The sequence below is a fragment of the Physeter macrocephalus genome, chromosome 15 (genome assembly GCF_002837175.3).
Source record: "Physeter macrocephalus isolate SW-GA chromosome 15, ASM283717v5, whole genome shotgun sequence".
Lineage (NCBI taxonomy): Eukaryota > Metazoa > Chordata > Mammalia > Artiodactyla > Physeteridae > Physeter > Physeter macrocephalus.
The window spans coordinates 67,444,019-67,470,631 of NC_041228.1; the positions used below are offsets into that span (position 1 = coordinate 67,444,019).

The 26,613-nt window shown below is 39.3% G+C and overlaps 1 protein-coding gene across 4 annotated transcripts in view; it reads right to left on the reverse strand.

The window, feature by feature from the left end:
* PREX2 (phosphatidylinositol-3,4,5-trisphosphate dependent Rac exchange factor 2) overlaps positions 1-26,613 on the reverse strand; it is a 351,708-nt gene that overhangs the window by 131,839 nt on the left and 193,256 nt on the right. For all 4 annotated transcript variants that reach the window (XM_007101594.4, XM_055091338.1, XM_024126953.3 and 1 more), the window contains 7 exons: positions 26,437-26,529; positions 24,404-24,552; positions 19,656-19,741; positions 14,411-14,547; positions 11,198-11,315; positions 8,386-8,570; positions 6,148-6,309 (listed from right to left, as the gene is read on the reverse strand). In XM_007101594.4, the coding sequence (XP_007101656.1) occupies positions 6,148-6,309; positions 8,386-8,570; positions 11,198-11,315; positions 14,411-14,547; positions 19,656-19,741; positions 24,404-24,552; positions 26,437-26,529 (930 nt within the window). The remainder of the gene's footprint in view (positions 1-6,147; positions 6,310-8,385; positions 8,571-11,197; positions 11,316-14,410; positions 14,548-19,655; positions 19,742-24,403; positions 24,553-26,436; positions 26,530-26,613) is intronic.

Here is a 26,613-nt window from a genome sequence, read left to right on the forward strand (position 1 = left end):
ACAGCGGGTATGGACAGCGGGTGTGGACGGCAGGCGTGGACAGCAGGTGTGGACAGCGGGTGTGGACAGTGGGTATGGACAGTGGGTGTGGACAGCAGGTGTGGGAAGCAGGTGTGGGCAGCAGGTGTGGACAGCAGGTATGGACAGCGGGTATGGACAGCGGGTGTGGACGGCAGGTGTGGACAGCAGGTGTGGGCAGCAGGTATGGACAGCAGGTGTGGACAGCAGGTGTAGGTAGCTCTTTTTAGGACAGAGATCAAAGATGTGGAAGAGGAGGTAGAGAGGAGTGAGGCAGGCAAGGGAAATATTTATCTTTAACACAGATATTAAGGCATGTTTGTGTACTGACAGGAAGAAGTCATTCTTGGAAAAGGAATTTCAGATTTTCAATGCATTGGTAGTTAATTCATGAATTATTGAGCATGACAAGTTTAGATCCAATTACAGTCACTTGACTACAAGTCAAAAAAAATACAAAGGTAAGCTATTATTTTGCAGACAATCTCCCATTTCAATGAAGTGTAAAACCCCACTGGCATGGACCTATAAAAATTGTGTATCAGGGGAAGAGGACATGGGGAGAGATTTTACCCACAGTTTTCCCAATCCGTACATCCATTTGGGGATTATGTGGCATTAACAACTAAAGATACTCAGAATACTCAACGTAAAATTTAGATTCCTACAGATAGTATTTTGTGTAAAAAGGAACTATCTCTTAAAAGCTCATTAAATATTTATATGGAAGAAGTATCCCCAATGCCAAAAATAAGGCCAATTATGGAATTATTTGGAAACAGGAGAATGAATCTAGAATTTTTAAAAGTTCTCAGGACAACACAGAGTGAGCACGTTCCTCCAAACAGTGCATACTTTTATGTCTGGAACGACTGCCCACACTTCCTGCCCCACGGAGATTAAACGCCAGCTTAGGGTTCATTCAGGTCCCCAGTAAGGTCTGAACTTCCGTGGCCTGTAACGCTGGCGAAAAAATTAAATGTGATTGCGGCAGCCTGGCTATGGAAACTATAGAAATATCAACTGGTTTCTATTTTTAACACGTAAAACTTTTAGAGTCAAAATAATAAGGGAAAGCCAGCCTCTTTGAGATTTTAGTTTCTATGGATACATTTTATTTTACACAAAGAGGGCTGTTTGAAGCTTTCATCTGGGAGACAAATAGGTTGCTAATAATAGTTTAAAAGTAAATACGTGGAAATTAAAACTATATATTCACAAATGCTATAGTTTCTGTTGACATACACCTGTTACATGGATGGAGCTGACCTTACCTGACAGGCTGTTACCTTAGGTATCGACATTTTGTTCAAACAGAAAAGATCCCTGAAATGTTTTCTTGCTGACCTTGTTTCTCTATTTCGTGAGAAAGATAGCCAGTGATTCTAAACAGGTTTATGGTCAAGAAGGGATGATGAAAGGACTGCTTTTAAAGCACTCACGTCGTGGTTAACTACAAGTTTCTCTTTATTTCTAAATTAAAAATAAAAATAAGTGAGACAGCACTCCATAGGACTGATACCTAGTTGGCTACCTGCCACGTATGTGACTTGAAGCAAATTCTTACTTCCTGAGAAAGAAGCAGGATGATAAGACTATTCAGTACACATGGCTACTTGGAGGCTCAAACAGCAACAATGTGCATACGAGAGCTTTCCAAACTTCGGTGACATTCTTTTTATCATCTCAAATCACTGCCCGGTAGCCTGTCCACCTCTGCTTTAAAAGCTTCCCAGGTGCCCAGTTACTCCTGAGGAAATGGAAGATGCTTCTCACTCCCCGGGATAATGCTGTTGACAATCCCCGACATTTGGGGAAAAACTCTGCTTATAATCCCCCAAAACATACACCTCTCAGTTTATTGCAAACCAGGTTGTTGTTAGAAACCAAGAAATAACACCTTCTTTATCGCCATAACCAATTAATCATAGACGGTATATATTTTCCTCCTACACACAGCTTGAATTAATCTTTTTCTCTCTGTCCCCAATGCTTCTACATGAGTCCAAGTCACCCTCGACCTGGACATCTTACAAACAAATCTGATGATTATGTCACTTCAGAACATCACTGGAGGGGCTTCCCTGGTGGCACAGTGGTTAAGAATGTCGGTGCAGGGGACACGGGTTCGAGCCCTGGTCCGGGAAGATCCCACATGCCGCGGAGCAACTGGGCCCGTGGGCCACAACTACCGAGCTTGCACTCTAGAGCCCGCGAGCCACAACTACTGAGCCCGCAGGCCACAACTATGGAAGCCCACGAGCCTAGAGCCCGCGCTCCACAACAAGAGAAGCCACCGCAATGAGAAGCCCACGCACCTCAACAAAGAGTAGCCCCCGCTCGCCGCGACTAGAGAAAGCCCGCGCGCAGCAACGAAGACCCAACGCAACCAAAAATAAATACAAATGAAAAAAGAGAAAATCACTGGAAAAAAATCACATTTTGTCAGGTTTCCTTTTTAACTGCATCCAACTAAGATCCTCCTTTCTGGCCCAGGCTGTACGTCAACTCTTCATCAATCAGACCAGTCTCATTTCTAAGTCTCTGCCTTCATTTATGATCTCTCCCTTTACTTGAGGGCCATCTCTCCTCCTTTGCACTCTGACAGATCTTTCCAGTTGATAGCAGGTAGCATCTGCTGACCACTCAGTCCGAGATGATTTCTCCATGACTGAAATGCTATTGCCCTTGCAGTCAGAACCACACTGTTTAGCACATCAGCTGTGTAGCAAAGTATCAACTACAGGTAAACAAACAACAACCAGTTTTAGAATAAAAGGGAGCAAGGTTCAAATTCCACTGCTGCTCCCAGCTGTGTGCCTTTGGGAAAGTTACTTGATCCCTCAGAGCTTCAGTCACTTCATCCATGAAATGGATAATATGTCTCATATCACTGTGTTGGTAAGATTACACAACACAGGCAAACTGTAAATTACAGCTAGCATGCGACGCCTGATATAGACTGCTATAAACTGTTGTGCGCTCTATAATGGCACAGAGGACCAACATGTAGAGCAAGGTGCTGGGTGCCAGCATGTTCAACCATTCATGGCGACACCTCCTAGTAGGCTAAGTTGTAGTATTATTACTTCATGTATTTTGACCTTTCTTCCCAAGTAGATTGTATGTGGGGGAGGGCAGACTTCTTCAAATAACTGACTTAAGCCCCTATTGCCTAGGTAAAAGATACACATTTCCTAAGTATTTCCCCAGTCTTCCTGTCCCATCCTGCAACAAACTTGCTTTTGTGAACTTGAGTTTTTGACCAATGCTCTTTCATTAAAGAGTGTCTTAAAAATATCTGCCACATAAAACAAATTGCTGCTTCTTTTGCAGGGCTATGCTTATGGACACTGCCCTGACATTCCTGGTGTCGCCTCTTTGAAATCCAGGGTGAGAGATTTCCTTTAGAACTTAGACCAAGAAAACCTTTGCTTCTCTTAAGAAACATGTATGTATCACAGGTATGCTGATAAATAAGTAACAGACTGTGTTTCCCTTTTCATTTTGGCCATCAGGAAGCTGAAGGCCAAATATAATATTCCACTTTAGCAAGTAAACAGAGTCTTAGGACCTGCTTACCTATAGCCCCTTTTTCCCTGATGGTCTATACCACCTGTTCTAATATAGCTTTACCTCTAAATTTACCTACTCATTCTCCTCCAATATTCATCCTCTCCTTCTTTCTTTTAGTAATAAAATTCCTTGAGTTTTAGTTTGGCACATGGATGCCTAGTTTGAGGCTACATTTCCCAGCCTCCCTTTCACTAAACAACAGGATGTGAACAGTAGTGACGTGTACAACTTCTGGGTCCTGCCCTCAAAAGGAAGCGCTTTACTCTCCACTTCCTGTTTCCCCTTCTAAGGAGCATTCATTTAGACACGGTGGTGGTGCACCAAGTTTGGCTTTGTGGAAGAGGGCAACATCCTAGGGGAGAAAACAAAAATATAGAAGGATCCCTAGAAGATCATCAAGCCCCACCTCACCGGACTCCTATCAGATTGTACTTTCACATGAGTGAGAAATAAACTTTCTATCTGGTTTAAGCCTCTGTTGTCTTGGTCCTTCTTAAAGCAGCTGAATCAATACCCTATGTAATATACCCTCATCTTAATGTTTTATTTTTATTTCTATATTTTACCTTTTCTTATGTGTATTTCTTTAAGCTACTTCTACTGCTTTTGCTGTTTGAATGAATGGAGAGAAGAAAATAGGAACGAAATGCAAAAAAGGTAGAAAAATGACACACGCAAAAGTGACAAGCTTGACAACCAGAATCTGCCTTAACCCTACCATACTTTATACAGTACCGTCTCTGAAGTAGAATGACTCTCTTTTCAAAATGTGTTCAAAAGCGGACTACTAATTTGCATTTTTTTAGAGATTTTAAATTTAACTTCAAATCATTGTCACCTCTCATAGAGACAGGAGAAGTAAAAAGAACATCTTCTGTTCTTCAGCTTCAGTGAGACATATTCATGGAATCTTTCCCAAACTTAAAGAGGTCAATAGCAATCATGGAAAGAGGGTGAACAGATGTGACAGTTATGCAGTGATCTTGAATATCATTTTTTCTTCATGTAAATGGACTTATAAAAAATTATGACATCAATACATATTCAACTTAACAAGCCTAACAGTGTAGGAAATGCTTAAAGAAAAACACAGTGAGCCCTCTTCCCCTTCCCCTACCTGAGGCAACCAAACTGAAATCCCTTGGGTATTTGTTCACACATTTCCCTATTTTTGTATGGACATATCTGGACACATATTGTCTTATCTTTTATTTGCCATACCAAACATAGACAGTTAACTCATATTCATAAACACTGGGATAAATAATATTTCCTAGCACGACTACCAAAATTTAAGCAACCAGCCTCACTTTGAGGGAAATAATTAGCTAGCCTCCCACTGACACAGACAGAAAAAAAAAAAAAAGAAAACCTACTATATGTTTCAGAGATCAATTTTTATTTATTCTACCTCTAAAATATACCCTCGAGTTCACCAAATGTTCTCTGTCTTCCCCAGAGTCCAAGCCATGACCGTCACTCAGCTGGACTATTGCAATCGCTTCCCACCCCTCTCTACGCCTCACTTCTTGCCGCTTGCAATCCATTCCTACAGAGGAACCGGCACGATCTTTCAAAAACCTAAATTAGATGAAGTCATCCTTCTATCTAAAATTTTCCAGCTGCTTCTCATCGATGTAAGAAGAAAATCCAAACAACTTCCAAAGTCCAGAAAGGTACAAAGAGCTTCCACGGCACCTCATACCTGTCCCTGCCAAAGCCTCCGCCCTTATGACTGACTGGTCACTCTTCCCCTGACACCCTGACCTTCTTTTTGCTTTGGGGCCTCTGTACCAGCTGCTCTGTCTACCTGGATGCTTCTCCCTCTCATTTAAAGGAAGAGTTCTACTTGTCATTCAGACACGAGTTTCCCAGACAGGCTTTCTCTATGGCCACCCAGCCTAGAGTTCCCACCCTGGCACTTCCCACCGTAGCTTTCCTCATAACTCTCTCCAATATTTGATTTTGCCCCTTTGTAGAGATTTATTTACTTCGTTGTTGTCTCCCCCACTCAAATGGAAGCATCGTGAGAGGAAAGACCTTCTCTCCTTTGCTGCCGTATTCCTGGTACCAGGAACACTGCTTCACACACTAAAGGTGCTCAATTAATACGTCAAATGAATGAGGCAATGAATCCATTTAAAACAGCCGATGTTCCATGTACTTTCTGATTGAGGGCTCTGTTCCCTCTGTCAAGAGAACAGGGAAAGAAGAACTATAGTGTAATAATGAAAATCTGATTTCAGAATTAGGTGGCCTGGATTTAAATTCCAACTCTATTCTTGCCAGTAAGTAATTTAATTCTTTAGGCCTCAGTTATTATATTTGGAAAATGTGGAATAATGGCCTAGCTTATAAGCTTGCAAAGATCAAATGAGGCAAAGGATGTAAAGGCGTTCAAAAAACTCTAAAATGTTACATAAATGTTATCATTATTTCAATAAAGCAGTACATAAATAAGTAATGAACAATATCAAGAACTGAATTAAATTTGACATTAAAATAATAATGTAAATAATAATTACTTGTAAAATACATACATAGAGCGTTTACCTTTTTATAACTGGATATTCTCTGACATATGCGCTCAATTTTTTCATTGCAAACAGCACTGAATTTACTCTGAAGGTCAGTAGGAATCACCTCGTTCAAAGAGTTAAGGCTGGTGCAGTTTTGTACAAAATGATCATCGCTTTTAGCCAGGGCTTCAAGAATCTGTAGACACACATACACACACACACAAAATAGAACAAGAAAATAAAACCTTCAAAATCATCCAAATAAAATTTTCACAATTCCACTGCACAGGGTGACTTTCCCCAGTGTGCTTCTTTTAGCTGCCTGGGATTTGTATGTTCAATAAACCCTGGCAGTGAAGTGATGGACTTTTGTGTCTGGAATCTCCTGTTTCCCCTCCTGCTGGCTATAAAAGGCTGCCTGAGGGAGGTGAGGGGACTTCAAAGACTCCCTGCTGGATAAATCAGTACACTCTGATGTGGGAACACACTGCCCATATTTTAGTCAGAGTTACTCAGAACATTTTTTTTTTTTCTCAGTTTGGTAGTAGAGCAACAAAAACTAAGGAAAACCATATCCTTGCTTGCTACTGAGAGCCTAGTACAGAGAGTGCATTTAACAAATGTTTGCTGAAGGAATCAATGAATCAGACTTTCTCTTGATAAAGTAAAAAGCAATGTTGCTTTCAGTGTCTGAACTCCATCTGATAAAACGTTAGAGAAAAGCATCCATATGACATATTGAACTAGTAAATCATTTTGGCTGTTTTAATCAATTATAAGGCAGTGTGTGTGTGTGTGTGTGTGTGTGTGTGTGTGTGTGTGTGTGTGTACACCATGAATCACTGAGAATTTCCCATGAACGGAGAATTAATTATGTTTATTATTTATATGTAGCATTCATGATTGTTCAAAGATCACAAGGACTGATTACACCCTTACCTGACAGTTTTATAATATTGTGTGAGACAACCTATAGATGCTGTGTTTATTTGACCTCCTTCACCACCTCCATTTCCCTGTCTTGCAGAATATAGAGTGTGAGTTTTTTGTTTAATCACTAGTCTAGAAATTAGAGCTCACTTTATCATTAGCAGAGTGACCTTGGTTAAATTTCTTAATTTCTTTGACTTTCTTTTCTTCATGTGTAAAACAGAAATATGTGCAGACTAAGTTGTACAGTTGTCATATATAAAATAATCCATGTAATCTTGCCAATTTGAAATAGCTAGAAAATGAGATCAAATAATTACAATAACCTGATCTCAAACTCTTCCATGGATCCTCTTAATGGTATAATGTAGCTGGGAAGGGGTTGCATTTTGAAAGTATAGATTCTCTATCAGTAGGTACATATAGCGGTACAACACCATCAGAATGATGGGATTTTTTCAAAAGTTAACTTTCAGAATATAAAACAAAAACATAAAATAATTATTTTTGAAATAGTGCATTTGGATTTTTGTATTATTTTTCTTCCACTAAAATAAAAAAATACATATTATTAATGCTAGATCTATCTCAACTACACACATTCAAAACAAGAATTGAAATGAAGAAATAAAGGCAGCAAAGCTATACAAAAGCAGATGGAACACTAAAGCTTCAACCTGTGGAGGGTCCAACAGGAGTCTGATCGATTTACCTTGTGGAAGGATCATGAAAAACAAACACAGGGTCGCCTCTTACTTAGCATATGTTTTATCCATTTGGATGAAGACCCCCTTTCTCCCTTCCTGTTTTGCTGTAGTCTAAGGACTAAGTACAAGATCCTTTGCAACTAAGAATTGTATAAATACCTAAAGATCTATTCATAAACTGATCTCTAAGCTTCAAGCAATTTTATGAAATAAACATGAGACTTGCAGAATTTGCATGCGTTTTACGACTTCAAATATTCTTCACAGGATTATGTACATTTAGGAAAGCACCACCTGTCATGAAAACCGTCTGAAACGTATTCATGATACTGAATTAACAGACGTAGTAAACTTACTAAATGCAAAGACACCTTTGCCAAATCAACTAATGCTCGCCTGGGCAAGCGTCCCATCTAACATGACACTGTGCTCCAAGAGATCAATTAAAAACAAAACAAAACAAAAAGACTGTACATAAACTGAGTAATGGGGGAAAAAAGAACAAGAAAAAGAACTTGAACGAGTGGACAGCTGAAACATGTACAGCTATTTACATTTTTTAAACTGGGAGTGAGGGAGGGTTTCAGTTGCTTAACTGAGAACAAAATCCCTTCCTTTGCAGGGATCGCTCGCACCTTGGCAGTGAGGCTGAAGAAACCTTTGGGCTCGACCATCTTCTCCACCACGTTGCACTTGATCCCGGCGGTGCTGTCATACTCGTACACGACGCCATACTCTAGGTGGACGTTATCCACCGTCAGACTCACGTGCTCCTTCTTTCCGTCGATGATTGCCATGGTGTTGAGCTTGTCAATTACCTCTGGAATAAAGACAATTTTAATTCAGCAAATTCAGGAAGGGTTTGTTAGTCTCTTCAAATAATTTGAGTCTCTTTGAATAATTTTTAAAGAGTTCTTTAAAGGGTGACTAAATCTGCTGTGCTAAATGAAGCATCTATTCTTTTTTTTTTTTAACATCTTTACTGGAGTATAATTGCTTTACAATGGTGTGTTAGTTTCGAAGCGTCTATTCTTGTTAACATTTTTAAAAATAAGAACATTTAAAAAAATACATGATTGACCAATCCAAATCTTACCACTCTAACAGGACTAGTCTTATCTTTGCACACCCATTTTGATCTATGGACCATATGTATGCCTATTTATACCTATATCAACATTAAATGTACAATGTTTTTCATTAAAAGCATGCATAACTTAAAGTCAAGGCTCCTAAAACTGCCTCAAACATTGGATGAGTATTTTCTCAAAGCAGAAAAAATACAGAAAACCATATTGAAGAAGCAGAAAGGAGATGGAATAATTATTTTTTTAAGCAGGGAGTGCCTGAATTGTCCCAAACAGCATCTTCTGAAGCTGACTCATTGCGAAAATGTGTCACTGTTCACTGTAATAAAATTTCCATCTGGAATGTATTCCTATAGGGTTTTGGCCAACAATCAGTCAGCTAGGGGAAAAAACACCTGAAGTCTCAAGCAAGAAACTGCTGAGAAATCTAACAGTAAATATTAAATAAGCGAAAACAGTATTAGTTTACTTAACACAATTAAGCCCTAGAATAGCAGAAACAGTAAATATAAAATAGGCAAAAGCAGGGCTTCCCTGTTGGCGCAGTGGTTAAGAACTGAACTGCCAATGCAGGGGACATGGGTTCGAGCCCTGGTCCGGGAAGATCCCACATGCCACAGAGCAACTAAGCCCACGCGCTGCAACTACTGAGTCTGCGCTCTGGAGCCTGTGAGCCACAACTACTGAGCCCACGTGTCACAACTACTGAAGCCCATGCACCTAGAGCCTGTGCTCCGCAACAAGAGAAGCCACTGCAATGAGAAGCCCACGCACCGCAACGAAGAGTAGTCCCTGCTCTCCACAACTAGAGAAAGCCCACGCGCAGCAACGAAGACCCAACGCAGCCAAAGATAAATAAATAAATTCACTTTAAAAAATAGGCAAAAGCAGAAAAATGGTTTTCTTTAAAATAATTAAGTCCAAGAATAGCTATAAATCAATTTCCAGAGCATCTCATTAACCCATTCTACCTTTCACTGTGGCACCAATGATGATTAGCAAAAACTAACTATAAATGAGGAGTAAAAGCCTCAAGATAAGGTCCTGAGATTTGTCCTGGTTTGAATAAATAAAAGAGCTGATTTAGCACTACAGCTTTGCTGCTCCAATGAGATTGAAATATTTCTGATGTTGTTCATGATCCGAGCAGCTCCTCCCAAGTGGCCTTCCAGGAATGGAGGGAAAACCGCTTTTCCTAAGTACCCCCATATGATTCAGTGTGCATAGCAAATTCTCCAGCTATGCTGGTTTGGAAGAACCTAATAGTACAATAAAAATGTCCAGAGACATCCACCAATAGTATAAGTGGAAAGATACCAAGAAAATGTAGGAGAGGATTCAAGGACTTCCATGAAAAAGTTTATAATGATATTTCAAGGTATTTGTTAAATGCAAACGTAAATGTAGTTGCCTCAGTCCCTTCACCCTTCGCCACTGAATACAGTGACCTGCAGGTTTGCTTCACTGAGAAAACAGAAATGCTATGAGTCTTATCAAAAGATCTCTCTCCCCCTCAAACTCACATTATTAGTTTGCCTCCTTCATTACTGTAAGAATACAGTAAAAGTTACTTGAATCAAGAAAGTATCTTCAAAACAAGGACCTACTGTATAGCACAGGGAACTATATTCAATATCTTATAATAACCTATAATGGAAAAAACTCTGAAAAAGAATACATATATACGTATAACAATCACTTTGCTGTACACCTGAAACTTACACAACATTGTAAATCAACTATATTTCTATTTAAAAGAAAAGGAAAAAAATGTATTTTCAAAGGAACTATGGACCTTCTAGACTAGGGCTTCTCATACTGTAATGTACATACAGATAAGATAAGATCTTAAAATGGAGATTCTCATTCAGTAGATCTGGGGTGGGGCTGAGATTCTGCATCTCTGTCTTACTCAGGTGATGCTGATACTGCTGGTTTGTGAGCCACAGTGGAGTGGGAAGGTACACACAATGTTTGAACTCAAAGTAAGGAAACATCGTAACTTGGGTTTCAATGCTCATTCCACTGCTTCCTAGCTGGGGCACGTCCATCCACCTATATGGGTCTCTATTTCTTCTCCCATAAAATGAGAATGATGATAATCACACCTTTAATAAATTTCCGTTTTTGATGACTTAATGAGATAATCCACGTAAAACATTTAATAAAGTACCTAAGAAAGTGTCATAGCTATTCTATGTTTGTCACCAGCAATTATGACTTACGGATGTGACGTGACATCTATCTGAGATGACTAAGAAGTGGCTTGAACATATAAGGTTTTCAATAACTGGGACTCGGCAATGGCACATGGACAAAGAATACTACAGGGCAATGAGGAGAAAAAGGAGGAACCCACCTTCTACTTTACAGTCAAAAGCATCCCCTGCTTCATCTCCTGGGGGTTTGGAGTTAGACTTCTGAAGGTCTTCCTGAGCGCTCTCAATGCTGTTATAAACCCATTGAATGGAATCTTGCTGGAAATGAGGGGGAGAAAGAAACCTCAGAGGTATTAGTGCTTCCTGAAATGCATATCCATTTCATAAACCTGCTTCAAAAGGAGAGTTGACAATCTTACTTATTCTTCTAGTTTAAATACAATAAAATACAATAACATTTGAAAGAGAAGGAAAAAGTCAGTGGCATTATTTTTCAACAGGGACTTCCCTGGTGGGGCAGTGGTTAAGAATCCGTCTGCCAATGCAGGGGACATGGGTTTGAGCCCCGGTCCAGGAAGATCCCACATGCCACGGAGCAACTAAGCCCGTGAGCCACAACTATGGAGTCTGCACTCTAGAGCCCACAAGCCACAACTACTGAAGCCTGCGCGCCTACAGCCCATGCTCCGCAACAAGAGAAGCCACCACAGTGAGAAGTCTGCGCACCACACCAAAGAGTAGCCCCCACTCGCTGCAACTAGAGAAAGCACGCACGCAGCAATGAAGACCCAACACAGCCAAAAATAAATAAATAAAAATAAATAATTTTTTTAAAAAAAGATTACTAAGTCAGTGAGAATCTGAGAGGATGAAAAAACTAAAAAGAAAATATTTTTCAACAGACATTTTTAAGCTTGAGATTTTTTCTTCCAAAGATAGATAGGCTTTTAAATAAGATGTATTTCCCAAATGTCTTAAATGACTCAAGTCTATCTCAAAATGAATTATAAATTACATTTTTTAAAAATTAAGGGTACTTTTAAAATTTATTTATTTATTTTTGGCGGTGTTGGGTCTTCGTTTCTGTGCGAGGGCCCTCTCCAGTTGTGGCAAGCGGGGGCCACTCTTCATCATGGTGCGCGGGCCTCTCACTATCGCGGCATCTCTTGTTGCGGAGCACAGGCTCCAGACGCGCAGGCTCAGTAGTTGTGGCTCATGGGCCTAGTTGCTCCGCGGCACGTGGGATCTTCCCAGACCAGGGCTCGAACGCGTGTCCCCCGCATTGGCAGGCGGATTCTCAACCACTGCGCCACCAGGGAAGCCCCTACAAATTACATTTTTAAATAAATGTTAGATGGGCACTTTTCTGAAGAAGCAATGGTCTATAATTGTACAAATGATTTAAATGCTCTCCTAAGAGTCACATATGTTTCAACACATTTAATGGTTCTTGTGAATCAAACCAATAAGAACATTGGAAGAACACCTTTCATCTCATGGGGTTCCCAATTGATATAACTATCTTTTAATCTTCCACGTCATAAATCATCCTATATTTTCATTGAAGTAGCAGTTCCTGTCTTATTTAGATAAATGAGAGATGAAATGGCTACCAAGTAATGCTTGCAGGGTTGCATTACTACTTAAATGTTTGTACTTTTCCTAGGTAAGATGATAAGCTGAGTTGCATGACTGAAGTGTGATATAACTTGTACTATCCATTTTTCTCTTGTATTAACTTCACAATTGTGTTTGATTATTATATTGCTATCCATCATTAAAATGCTAGTTAACATTTAATCATTCAAGTCCACGTTGGTGACCTGTTGTGGCCTCCAAGGAACCACATCCCCCAGAGTCCACACTTTTGTGTAGCTCCTTCCCACACTCAACCTGGGCTTGGTCACGTGATCTGACTCTTCAAAGGGAAAGCAGTAGCAAGCATGATGTAAAGAGTTGACTGCCCGCAATATTCCCTCTTGAAACCCAGACACCATGCAGAAAGGAGAATTCTGCTAAGGAATGGAAAGGAAGGCCAGGTGGAGGGGCTCTGGAGTGAGAGGTCATCAGGAGGGGAACCCCAGCACCAGTCAGTTCCCAGCAGAACAAAGCCACATCAGGACGAAGCCCTCACAGGAACCAACACCCAGTCAACCCGGAGAACCAAGAGAAACAATTAATCACTGTTGTTCTAAGTCACTAAGTTTCGGGACAGTCTGTTCTGTGGCAATGGATACCCAATAGAGCATGTTATTCACTTAGTGAATTTTTCTGTCCATTTATTGCTTTTCTTAATTATTTCACTGATCAACACCTCTCCAACAAGGAAGACAGGGGAAATGAAAAGAAATGAAACTCAAATCAATTTGGCTACTTTTAAAAATTTTGATAGAAGGGGAAAAATTTGATCATTTAGGTAGTATCTTTTTAAAACTTCATTTACTAATACAGTTCAATAAATATTTATTTATTAAACTACTGTCAACTCAAATAACCTACACATCTACGTGTGAATTCCAATCTGCTGTGCTCCTTTGACCTCATTAGTAAGCAAAATTGATCAGCTATTTTCTTGTGGGCTCAGTATTTTGCAGGATGTCAGTCCTGGCCTAGGAGAAAATAGCCACTCATCTTTCTGTTTTGGACACAAAGTCATATACTCAAATCTAGAAAAGAGTACTTCACCAAGCGTGACAGAAAAAAATAGAAAGCCTGTCCTTTAAAATTCCTTTTGCGCTCAGTTAATTAATTTGAGAGAATTTTCTCTTATAATCCAACACTCCCTTGTATCTCATGAGAAAATAAGCTTTACTTATCAATTAGGATTCTAATTTTGTTTTTGTATAGCACTTAAACTTTGGATCAGAGGACAGTGCTTAGAATTTTAAGTAATGGCAAGCACATATTGGTATTTTCTTTTAAAAGCTAAATCCAGCTACCTAAATAAAAATATATCCAACAGTCAATCACAGACGCTATAAAACCCACAATTTTTTCTCTTTCACAGAAGTTTTATAATAAACAGTGTAAGCATTTATCATTCATATATACAGACGGAGGTACACACTGACCATTACAGATTCTAAGGCAATCACAAGAGTCAAGAAAACAGTTCAGACCTTTGGATTTCAATTTGATAAACAGCTATTTGAAAACTCATCGCAATGAAAATGAAAATAGCCCAGAGTACTTTTTAAACTGGTGATAATACTGCAGCAGGAAAATGTGGCCATTTAAGCAGAAGCGATTATAACTAGTTATGCAGCTAAAACAAGCATTATGAGATTGAAAGTTCTGCACTTAAACGTGAACTTGTCAGTAAACCACAAACAGCCCTGGCACCATCCCATGCTGTCCCTGGGGTCTTCTGTGCAAGTCTGTGATTACAGCTACACCAGCCAAGGGGAGTTTACCTTCGTTGGTCTCCTGTACTTCCTGCAGGCCGTGACGTGGGCAATAACACTGGCGTGTGTCTCTTTGCTGACATTGATTCCATTTACTTTGATGATACACTGTCCAGGGTGAAGACCAGCGGCTGCGGCCACAGTTCCTTTAAATACAAATGAGAAAACTGCCCAAAACTAATTTTAGGAATATGATTCATTTTTATCCCATATACCGTAAGGAAAGCAATTTTAAAATATGGTAAACATCTAGCTAGCATATTCTTGATAAATCTGGCTCTGACAGCAATGCCCTCTCAAAAATTCCCTGCTTTTTAACTGGCCATTCAAACTGTGTTGAACAAATATCTTCCCACCCCCTGAAAAATTAGTTTGAAGAGATACTGTGAAGAGAACTTTATAATGCTAATCAGTTATTTTCCCTTTCAAACGTCTAATCGATCTAATTTTCTAAATATGCATATATAAGGGCACAATGAGAAAGCCAGAAATACAGGACTTTTTACCTTCTTTTAGTCTACAAAATCTCTAAATATTTAAACAGTATTCACTTTCATTTTTAAAAATGCCAACAATTAAAAGAAATTCTTAAGGAAAAAAATCAAGTCAATTAGCAACTAGGAGTGGACTGGATTTGCTAAGAAAAATAAGAGTTCAGGATACGTACAAAGGGTCAGGAACCAGACAATTTGTGGAGAATAAAATTAATCAAAAAACATCAACTGTCCATCATTTATTTGCAGATATAGTGGCATATCCTAACAGGTGAGTTAAGATTTTCAGAACCTTCCAATCATTACTATTTGATATTCTGAGCAAATCAACATTTACAAAGCACCATTGCTAAATACAATGTACATAATTAACATCAATGATTATAAAACTTATCATAAGTACGTTAGGAGAGTCTTCCTTTGTAAGCAATTTCTCCCATGAAGGAATTATTAAACATCTTAAAGAATATAATTTATATTCAAGAAGACAGTATACATTTCTTCTCACTAAAATTCACTCCCAGAAATATTAAGTGGTTTTTCTGGATTGAGCTGAGTCTTGAGGGAGGGAGGGACAATCACAGCAGAAAGAACAGCCTAGAATCTAAAAAAAAGGTACAAATGAACTTATCTACAAAACAGAAATAGAGTGACAGACGTAGAAAACAAACTTATGGTTACCAGGGGGTGGTGGGGAGGAGGGATACCCTGGGAGACTGGGAATGACATATACATACTACGATATATGAAATAGATAGCTAATAAGGACAGGGGACTCGCTATAGCCCAGGGAACTCTACTCAGTCCTCTGTAACGGCCTATATGGGAAAAGAATCTAAAAAACAGTGGATGTATATATTTGTATAAGTGATTCACTGTGCTGTACACCAGAAGCTAACATAACACTGTAAATCAACTCTACTCCAATAAAAAAATTTTTTAAAAAAAGAAGAAGAAGAAAAAGAGCCTGAAAAAAGGCACTGAGTCAAGAATAACCTGGACATTTGGGACCATAGAAGCAGTCAGTGTGAGCTTAGAATGAAAGTGGGTGAGAGAGACTGGAGAGCAAAGCAGAGGCAGGTTGTGAAGTCTCTGTGCACTTTGCGTGAAGTCCTGAGTGTGAACCTTACTGTACACGCAAGAGGAAAAACATTTAAGAATTTTAAGCAGAGAAATGACATGATCGCTCCCAACCCCTGCCTATGCAAACAGAGGATGGATCATCGGAGTTTAAGTCAAAAATCAAAATCACAGCAAGCATCCACTGCAAACTCCCAGGATGGAATTAAGGTAGCGTTAGTTATAAAGGGGAGAACGAGATCAAGTATCTGATGTTTGATGATGGCGCTGACGGAAAGGCTCTAGCCTGCACTCAGGATCGCTCCTGTGCCTTCGGACTCAGTGGCTGCGTAGATGGAGTTATTTAAATAAAGAGAGAATACAGAAGGTAAAGCAGCTTCAGAGAATAGATAAAAAGTTCAGTTGGGGATAATACTGGGTTTCTTAAGGTGCCAAAGGTGCATTTAGGTGGAGATGTTTAATAAACAATTAGATCTAGGCTATAGAACTCAAGAGATCTGGGTGGGAGAAAGAGATTTAGAAATCCCCAGCAAAGAGGGTCAATATGATTGTTTACGGAGAGCAAGAAGGCAAAGAAGAGAAGAGAGTGCCAACAGTTCAGGGGTCAACAGATGCAGAGCTGGCAGAGGAGGGGTAGGAGAAAAATCTGAAAAGTACCATCTCAGAAATCAAGATAATGAACGTTTTAGGCCAACGGGAGCAGTCAGTTTAAACAAATGCAACAGAATATTCAATTAAGACAAGAACTCTCAATGTCCATTGTATTTTCCAGTTAAGTCCATGATTACTCTTATAAGACATGGGTTACTCTTGGAGACGTGGGTAGGAGGTGGGAGAAGATGTCTATAGCACTGGGCTAAAATTCAAATAGGAAGTGAGGAAAGCCCAGCATTTCAGGAAGTTTGGCATGACAAAAATAAGTTCTGAGAGCATTACTCTAGAGCGAAGGGTCTCAATCTTTGACATGCATACAGATCACTGGGGATCTTGTTAAAATACAGATTCTGATTCAGTAAGTCTTAGATGGGGCCTGAGATTCTGCATTTCTAACCAGCTCCCAGGTGATGCCAACGTTGTAGGTCTGTGGACCACACTCTGTGTAGCAAGGATCTAGAGAGGAAAATAAGGAAGAGGGAAGGTTTTGTATTTACTGTTCAGTTTAAGACAGCTTTGGTTCTTTGTTTATTTCAATGAGAAACAACTGAGCATGTTTATAGCCTCTACTATAGTAATCCACTGAAGAGAAAGGTTGAAAATTCTGGGAACAGAATATCTGACAGTGTAATACCCCAGAGGAGGAATCTGAAGGGGTGGGCTCCAGAATATCTGTAGAGATATTAACCTTGAACTCCAGAGAGGAAAATGGAAGACCTCTTCCTCTAGACTAGGAGAAAAATTGGTGATGGTAAAACAGCCAACAACGTGTGCAAAAAAAAAGGTGTGGGACTTGGAGGGCTTCATACCTGGGAGCCTGAGTATGTCTGTGAGGTGAAAAAGGAAATCATCATGGGGGCCAGGAGGCAATAATGAACAGAAAAAGAGACAGCTGATCAGACACATAAAAAGACTGCCGAGTAGTAACAGGGGCTCAGTAAAAGACAGGACAGTGAATTGGGATGATACTAATTCCATATCCATGATACTTTTTTCCTAGCTGCTCAGGAGAAAAAGCAAAGAATGTAGTTAGGTTTATCCAAAGCTGAAATAAGGTGGTCTGGATGCACCTGCGGTATAAGCACAAGAGGACCCTGGATGCACCTGGGAGACAGGGATGAGAGGACCCTAACAATGCTGACAAGAGTGATGGAAGTGACCCACCACAGGGATAAAGCTGGCTAAGCAAGGAAGTGGCACTTTGAGGGATATAATCAACCAGGAGAAAAGGAGAAGGATCCCGAGATTGGAGGTCCCAGTGGAATTTTGTTTAACATTTTTTATTGAAGAACCAACCAAATTTTAAGGCAACCAGGTAAGAGACCCAAAAAAGAGACTGTAGTCAGAAACTGGCATATTAGAATTGTAGATTCCACAGGTGAAAGTCCAATTATTGATATGCTCTAGTGTGTGACCATGGGAAAGGGCTGAAGAAGAAAAATGGGAAAGAAGTTTCTTTTCTTACGGCAAAATTACAGCGCAAAAGGTAACCACAGACTAATACCATATTTAATATACACTCGAAAGGAAAAGCACATGAGTCTTTCTTTTACTCTTCAGAAGCAAAAAGCATAGCAACCAGAATTGGCCCTACCCTATGATTAAGTTCCCAAAATACAACCCTGCTCTTTAAAAGATACTGTAATAGGGAAACAGACACAGTTTGATTCACTTAGGTTTTCAGTTATTTTGTAGTATCAATAATGTGACTGGCTCCTTTTTGGTTTAGTGACAATGAAGGAGATATTTGATGTATCAAATATCCCATCTCGGTATGCAATGAATCCCATTTCAGTTTTATAATTTTAATGAGTTACTGGAAACATTTTAAATGTCTATTAATCTATGTGTTTTAAAATTCTGAGTGAAAAGACAATTTCTGAAATAAGCTTAATTTTTATCATACATACACTAATGAAAGCAATTTTATAATCTAATAGGGGTCTAGCTAGTATATTCTTGATAAATTTGATTCTGATAGCAATGTCCTCTCAAAATTTTCCAGTCTAATATTGGAGTGATCATGTTAAGATGCTCTGAAGTTCACATATCTTAGTAATGAAAAGCATGTCTGTCTCTTGTTAAGATAAACACATAGCTTCGTATGCTTAGAGTGATCCTTCTTGCTACAGCAGCAATTTATTTACTATGGTCAGCAATGTGGGATCTAACAGTTATTCCCTTAAATCACATTAGTGTTAGCATAAAATTTAAAAGTACATATGTTAACAAGAGATATCAAAGGCTGATTTGCCTATCAAACAAAAAGAGAATAAAATATAAACATAAGTTTTGGGTCACATAAATTATTTAATTTAAAATGCATTTTATTGGGCTTCCCTGGTGGCGCAGTGGCTGAGAGTCCGCCTGCCGATGCAGGGGACACGGGTTCGTGCCCCGGTCCGGGAAGATCCCACATGCCGCGGAGCGGCTGGGCCAGTGAGCCATGGCCGCTGAGCCTGTGTGTCCGGAGCCTGTGCTCCGCAACGGGAGAGGCCACAACAGTGAGAGGCCCATGTACCGCAAAAAAAAAATTAAAAAATTAAAAAACTAAAATGAAATAAAAAATAAAATAAAATGCATTTTATGCTTTATAAAATGCATGGCTTACGAGAATAAAGTAATAAAGTAATCATATAGCAAGAGACATTATATAAAGCAAACAGATCATGCTTAAGCCCAAACACATCTGAATTGCTGACAAAAATATAATAATTTGCTGTCAGAGAAAAATACAAAACCTTAAAGTCATTATATCCTTTGATTAAACTAAAGCATGCAGAAAAGTGAGATTGGGAAGCATCATTCTCTTATGAATTTTTAACAATGATAAATATGTCTTACAATTTGAAGAGTTTTTTTGAAAATATTGCTTTAGGAATATACTACCATTGAGCTAATACAGTAGAAATACCAGTGAGAAAATTCACAGCAACATGATCATGCACTTTTAAACGTATTGTTGTTCAGCAAGGAGTATCCAAACCTGCTGGCAAGCTGGTTACCACACAGGATGGATTTCTCACCTCTTCCCACGGCATGCACCACCGAAGGGCCGTATCCTCGGATCTGGAAGCCAAGTCCCTCCGCTGAATCTGGGATTTTCACTGTCCTAAAGCCAAACAAAAATAAGGTAAGATGATTTTAAAACGCCACAGTTGGCTGAAACAATAGTTGTCCACACCTTTATTCAGTCCTTCAGTAAATGCGTATCATGGTCTCCCGCGTGAAAGACACTGGGCTGGACAAGCATGGTGGGCCCAGAGCAGGCACGGCACCGTGAGTTCCTCCACGGAACACAGTCGTTGGGTAGCATATCCTGAACAAGGAACAGGCTCTGGGGTCAGACAAACCTCGCTGTGAATCTTGATTTAGTCACTTCATAGTTGGATAACTTGGATGAACTCCTTAACTGAGCCAGTTTCCACGGAAAGATGATGATGTTAACATTACTTTGCAGGGTGTCAGTGGACAGGAAGAGAGAAAGCTTTGGTAAACTGCCCTGCTGTGAACTATGTAAATACTTAGTAAAGTGGAAGCTTCTCTCCTTAGTTTACTCTGACAAAGAAGGCATCAGCGCGCTGCGAAATCTCACTGTTAAAATTAATACAAAAGAAACACAGGGTTCACACGTTTCTACCTGTTGGGAACTTCAGCAAAGAGCAACCACAAAGAGCTGGTTTTAAAGAACAGATCTGTCAAACACAATATCAAAATAATTTAACAAATATGATTAACTTTTGTGTTTATTCAGTGGAATTTTAAAAGGATAACACACCAAAAGGTAAACCAGAATAACAAAAGCTGTATTTTTAATGAATCCACACGGAAAAGAAGATGAAGAGATGGAGACCTTGAGTCAGCCGTCATGGCAAACCAGGGACGGATGTCCCACTGGTGGCAATAAACGAACTACTCCACGGAAGGAAGGCAGAAATCAGAAAGCAACAATGAAAAGCAGAGAACACGAGACAAAACGGAACATCATAACAATAAAAATGAGTTTAAATAAATTGCCAGAGAGAGCAAAGACAAATGAATACAACCCAATAAATTTTGATGGATGGCCCTTGATGCCCCAGAAACAAAAGTGTTTTCCAAAAGGTGATTAATCGATCATGAAATAAAAGTTGGCAGCACTTCAAGGGCACATTAGACAGAATCAGAAGTTAGGTACAACAGCACTTATTTGCAGTCTATGAAAGAGCAACACCGCATCTAGAAAACTCGAGAAAGCCATACACTGCCCTTAGGGCTGAACGCAGAGGCTGGCCCCACCATTTAAAATATAACCCCGGCAGGCATTCAGGCATTCTGTGATAGAAATGCAAACTGTCTGTTCTAGGGAAGGCTGAAAATGTTAGTATAAATTAGGTTACACACTATGAAGTGATCTGTATATTGGTGGCACAGAGGTCACGGAACTAATTCATCCTGTATCCTTAATTAAACACTTTGACGGATAAGGCTGTATCTGCTTCCTTTGAACATCACCTTGGCACTACTGTGTGTCAAAGGTACACTGGAAGATGGACGATAGAACTGACTGAGGAAAAGAAAGGGAATAAATACATCTTCTGAGCATGAAACCAAAAATAGAGGTAGCTCATGCTTCTCTATGTTACGAATGAGGGTTCACGTTTGCTGAAATAACTTGGAGCTTTCTGGCCATGGTGAATTATTGTTGCTTTTGGACTGTGAAAAATTCATAGTGAACTCTCAAAACTCTTTCTGAGTAAGGTCTTCTATCTTTCTTGTATTGCTAAGCAAGGTTGATCTTACTCTAATCTTCAAGAAGATGATGATATTTTTTCTTAACAAAATTTATACAGAGCACCGTGAGATGCATTTTGTTCATGATAGTGGGCTCTCTTCATAAAACGACCTTTGGAAAACATGTTCCCCTGCTGGGACCACTATACGATTAAAAGAAGAATTAAATTTATACAAGAGGAATGCTCGTTTCCTGTAGGAAAATAAGTGCACTAAATTATCTGCTACAAAGCCTTCTGAAAAATTCCTTGATGTTATCAAGTGTAAAATACAGCTAGGTTCAAAAAGAAAAATTCTGTTGTATTTACCCATCGTATTTTTGCCTTTTCCCCCCCAAACAGGATACTACATAAATTATAAGTAGCTATTAACAGAAAATATGAGAATGATTTCTAGGAATCATATGTTAGAATAAGGACCTATGAAAGGAAAGGTTATAATACTTCAGACAAATTAAAAATAAAAAGGAAAAAATTGAGTACTCCATCCTCAAAACAGTTTTGAAATAAAATGTAAAATGTGCTCTTGATGTAATAAAGAAGCAGTGAAAAAAAACAAAATGAGAGAATAGATAAGCATCACAGCTAACATCACTGGAATACATACTACGTGCGAAACACAAGAATAGGTTCTTCTTTTTTTTTTTTCTTACTTAATGCTACCTTTCATAATGTACCCAGCACCTCATAGGTGCCCAATACATTGTATTTATTTTTATTTATTTTTTTAACATCTTTATTGGTGTATAATTGCTTTACAATGGTGTGTTAGTTTCTGCTGTATAACAAAGTGAATCAGCTATACCTATACATACATCCCCATATCTCCTCCCTCTTGCATCTCCCTCCCACCCTCCCTCTCCCACCCTTCTAGGTGGTCACAAAGCACCCAGCTGATCTCCCTGTGCTATGCGGCTGCTTCCCACTAGCTATCTGTTTTACATTTGGTAGTGTGTATATGTCCATGCCACTCTCTCAACTTCGTCCCAGCAAACCTAAATTTGTTAAATGTTCTGAGCACCTCTGTGACATAGGCACTCTTATTATCCCCATTTTTTATGGATAAGTTCATTGAAGCAACACAATTAGCAAGCAAATGGTGAAAGAGAGGCTTGAACCTGGACGGGAAATATCGGGTTTCAGATACTGTGCCGCAAACACGGAGGGAAGAGTCAAAAGACCCAGGTTCCAACCCTGCTCATCTAGCAATTAATTCTAGGACTGAGGATCTGCCCCTTTCTGTTCAGTATTGAAGCTGATGACTTCAAAGTCCTCTAAGTTGAAATGTCTATGATCAGTGAAAAGTATTTGCCGGGTGAAATCAGGGGGCAAGGGGCCATGGAGAGGGCCTTTAGTTTACTAATGATTGCTTTGGAATACTACTGCCTTAGTCCTTTCCAGTCTGTCCTTTTCCTTTTAAATGCCCTCAAATTGTCCAGAGGTAGGCAACTAGATAAGCCTCATCCTCGATAGGGCTGGAGAAAGGGTGACTACTAGATCATAATTAGGTTTAGAGAGAAGACATTGCCATGGTTATTTGCTGCCCTGTATCTCAAAGTCTTCCTAAATTACTAACTTTAATGAGTCACTCTCACGCCTTCAGACCCCTTGGTAAGCTGTGGGTAGAAGCTAAAGCCTCTACCTTGATGACACTGCAGAATCTGGCCCATTACACTGCACTTTAACTCTTAAGATAAGTGATGGACCCAGCTATTGCTGAAAATATATATTAAGGTAGGGAAGAATACTATACCATATACACTTAGAATATTTTTATAAGTAGTTAAAATAAACCTTTTTGTTTCTGAAGTGGTAACCTTCATTTATCTTCAAATTAATGAAGTTGCTTATTACTATTAAAATAATATACTTCAATTTTAAATAGTAATATTGATATAACCATAGTACATTAAGACATTATGCTAAGCACTTTATATACATTCTCTCGATTAATCAATTAGTTAAACAAATCATGGAAATCTCATACAGGAACACGAGACCATCAATGATTTGCAGACAAAAAGCTAATGTTTTCCAAGTATACCCAAATATCTTGTTAATTTTTTTCAAAAAACCCCCCCAGATCATTAATCATGTTCCCATTTTATAAATACTTGATTGTATGTAGGTGTGTCAATACTTAGAAAAATCAACTAGCACTGAATTTCAAAAAAATAACAATGGTCATTTATGGATAATATGATTATAAGAAAATGTCTTCCTGTAGAAAAACCTGTACTCGCTAACTTTTCTATAATAAACATAAGTCTTTTTTCTAATCATAGGTAGACAGACATATTTTTTAAAAAGAATGGACATATTACTAAGCACGTGAAAGCATGGAAGTGTCTGTCACCCAGGTTTGATCCCATCTCCTATGAACATTTAATCATAACTGGTATCTAATCAACTCCTAGTCCCTGAAATTCTTAGAGCTGAACATGGCGGAATAATGTTTTCATTGCCAAGTGTTCTACTAGCTTTCTTCACTCACAATCAAACTCAACCCAACTCAGACCAGAAAAATTGGGGCATCAAAAGGAGAATATTATTCTGTTGAAACTACCTGATTTAAGTAGCAAGCATTTAACCATCATAAGCAACATATTTTTTCCCATTATCTACAGACCAGTATCAGTGATGTTGGTGACGTTTAAATGTGCCAAGCAGAGAGATGCTTAATTCCAGATGTTTACTCTGTTAACTTTTCTATTTTTATTCACCTTGTCTAATTTTTTAAAAAACCGCACATAAGGGCTCCCCTGGTGGCGCAGTGGTTGAGAGTACGCCTGCCGATGCAGGGGACGCGGGTTCGTGTCCCGGTCCGGGGGGATCCCACGTGCCGCGGAGCGGCTGGGCCCGTGAGCCATGGCCGCTGAGCCTGCGCGTCCGGAGCCTGTGCTCCGCCACGGGAGAGGCCACAACAGTGAGAGGCCCGCGTACCGCAAAAAACAAAACAAAACAAAACAAAAAAAAAACCGCACATAAATTATACAACTTACTCTCTTGGCTTTGTGCTCACAAGAACTCTTAGAGGTTTTCTGCTACTTAAGCATGATTTCAGGAAGCAATCCACTTCACTGAAAGGTCTCATAAAAACTAGGTCACCATTAATAGCAAAAATCTTTTTCCCAACTTCCATGCCAGCCATCTAGGAGAGAAACAGAAAAAAAAAAAAAAATCACATTTTATTTTAATAAGAAACCTATTTTTTCACAGAATTAGAATCTGAAAGGGTCTAGAACTTAGAGATTTTGACATTTTAACACATCTGCAATGTTTTCATACAATGTCACAATACAGAACTGTGGAAGAGATAACAGTTATTCTCTTTGACCTACTTTTAAATTTGATCACCCATCTCTACTGAAATTCTCCTCCTTCCCTCCAGGACTTAATACTGTACTCTCCCTGTAACCCTTTTTTCTGTTATATTTTATAGTTATTTCATCCTTTTAACTACAGTCAAACCTCAGGTTAAGTTTTTTGCCTGTGTTTTCCATCTATATCCAAATAACTGAGAGAGTTTCAACCTCTATATAGACATGGATAACAACCGAATATACATCTCTAGCCTGACACAGCATAGCGGACCACAGGACAGGAGAGAGAAATGGCCTGGAACCAGGGAAGAGCTCCAACAGGCACAGATCACAAGTTGCTGGAAAGATGACAAGGAAGACATTATCTCTCCACGCCAACCAGGCCAATCTTCTTAACCAACCCTACTGCCTATAAACTATACACTGCTTTGGTTACCAGCCAAATGATGAAAACCCGGGAGAGGGCATTTTATTGGTGGCAGAGTCAGATGAAGCTGGGCTCCAAGAACACCCTCTGAAAATGACTGGGGAAAACATTTCCTCATGATAGAAAATAATAAAAACAGTCATTTGTTGGCCAGGCCCACCAACGGAGTATGGGCTGAGCAGAGTTATTTTGTTTGAAATTAATATGCTGTACATAAAGCTTTGTCGTGCATGAGGTTGGTAAAAGACAGAGACCTTGGGCGTCAGCAAATAGGGTAAGTGACAGTTTGCTACTAACTTTAAATAGGTTCAAAGTTAAAAGCCATGCTTCATTCATTTTCTCATTCTTTATTAAAAATTTATATATTGAGACATGTGCTTGAGGATTAAGTATTTTATAAGCCAGGCAGAGGTAGGAATACTTTAAACCTGACACACTTGGGATATAACATTAGAAGGTACATTCCATGAGGGCAGAGAACTTTGTTTTGTTCACTGCTGTATTACCAGAGCCTAGAACACTGCTAATCACATAACAGGCACTAAATAAATATTTCTGAATGAATGAATGATCAGGAGATTCCTTTGTTTAAAAGTCTGGTAAGGGGCTTCCCTGGTGGCGCAGTGGCTGCGTGTCTGCCTGCCGATGCAGGGGAACCGGGTTCGCGCCCCGGTCTGGGAGGATCCCACATGCCGCGGAGCGGCTGGGCCCGTGAGCCATGGCCGCTGGGCCTGCGCGTCCGGAGCCTGTGCTCCGCAACGGGAGAGGCCACAGCAGAGGGAAGCCCGCATACCACAAAAAAAAAAGGCTGGTAAGGTGAGAGTACGTTAATCACATTTATTGGCATTAACCCAATGAGAAAATAAATCAAAGCATGTGCTTTACTGATGGAAATTGTACTTAAATAAGACAATCAAAAGTGATCGGAGAATAGAAGATACAGCCCTAGATTTAATGGAAGAATCATGTGACATACACAATACAGTCCCACCCTATGCAGTCTCCACAGGGTTGCAGGCTAGAATCGGACATGGCATAAGCCACCTGGACTCCTAGGAGGTCAACAGTTCAAGCTGTAGATCTCTATAATACCTCCCCCCACTATCCTTAAGTACCCAGACAACCTCTGTCACAAATCCCAACAGTATTTAAAAGAACCTCAGAGTAAGATTATTCAGAAACATTCTTTTCCATAAAGATACTTAAAGGCTGATTTCACTTTGTTTAAAACTTTTATGTTTGTATGTCACAGACAAAGTTAAATAAAAATGCTAATTTACATTACCTCAGCATTAGACCCCTTTTCTACCAACTTTATTATTGGAACTTTATTTTTGTCTTCTAACCCAAAACCATAGCTGCCTTCATTGGATTTAATCTGAAATGCAAAATATTAACATTATTGATAAAACAACTATGAAAAAACTTACAAATCAAACAGAATGAAATAATATGTTGCATC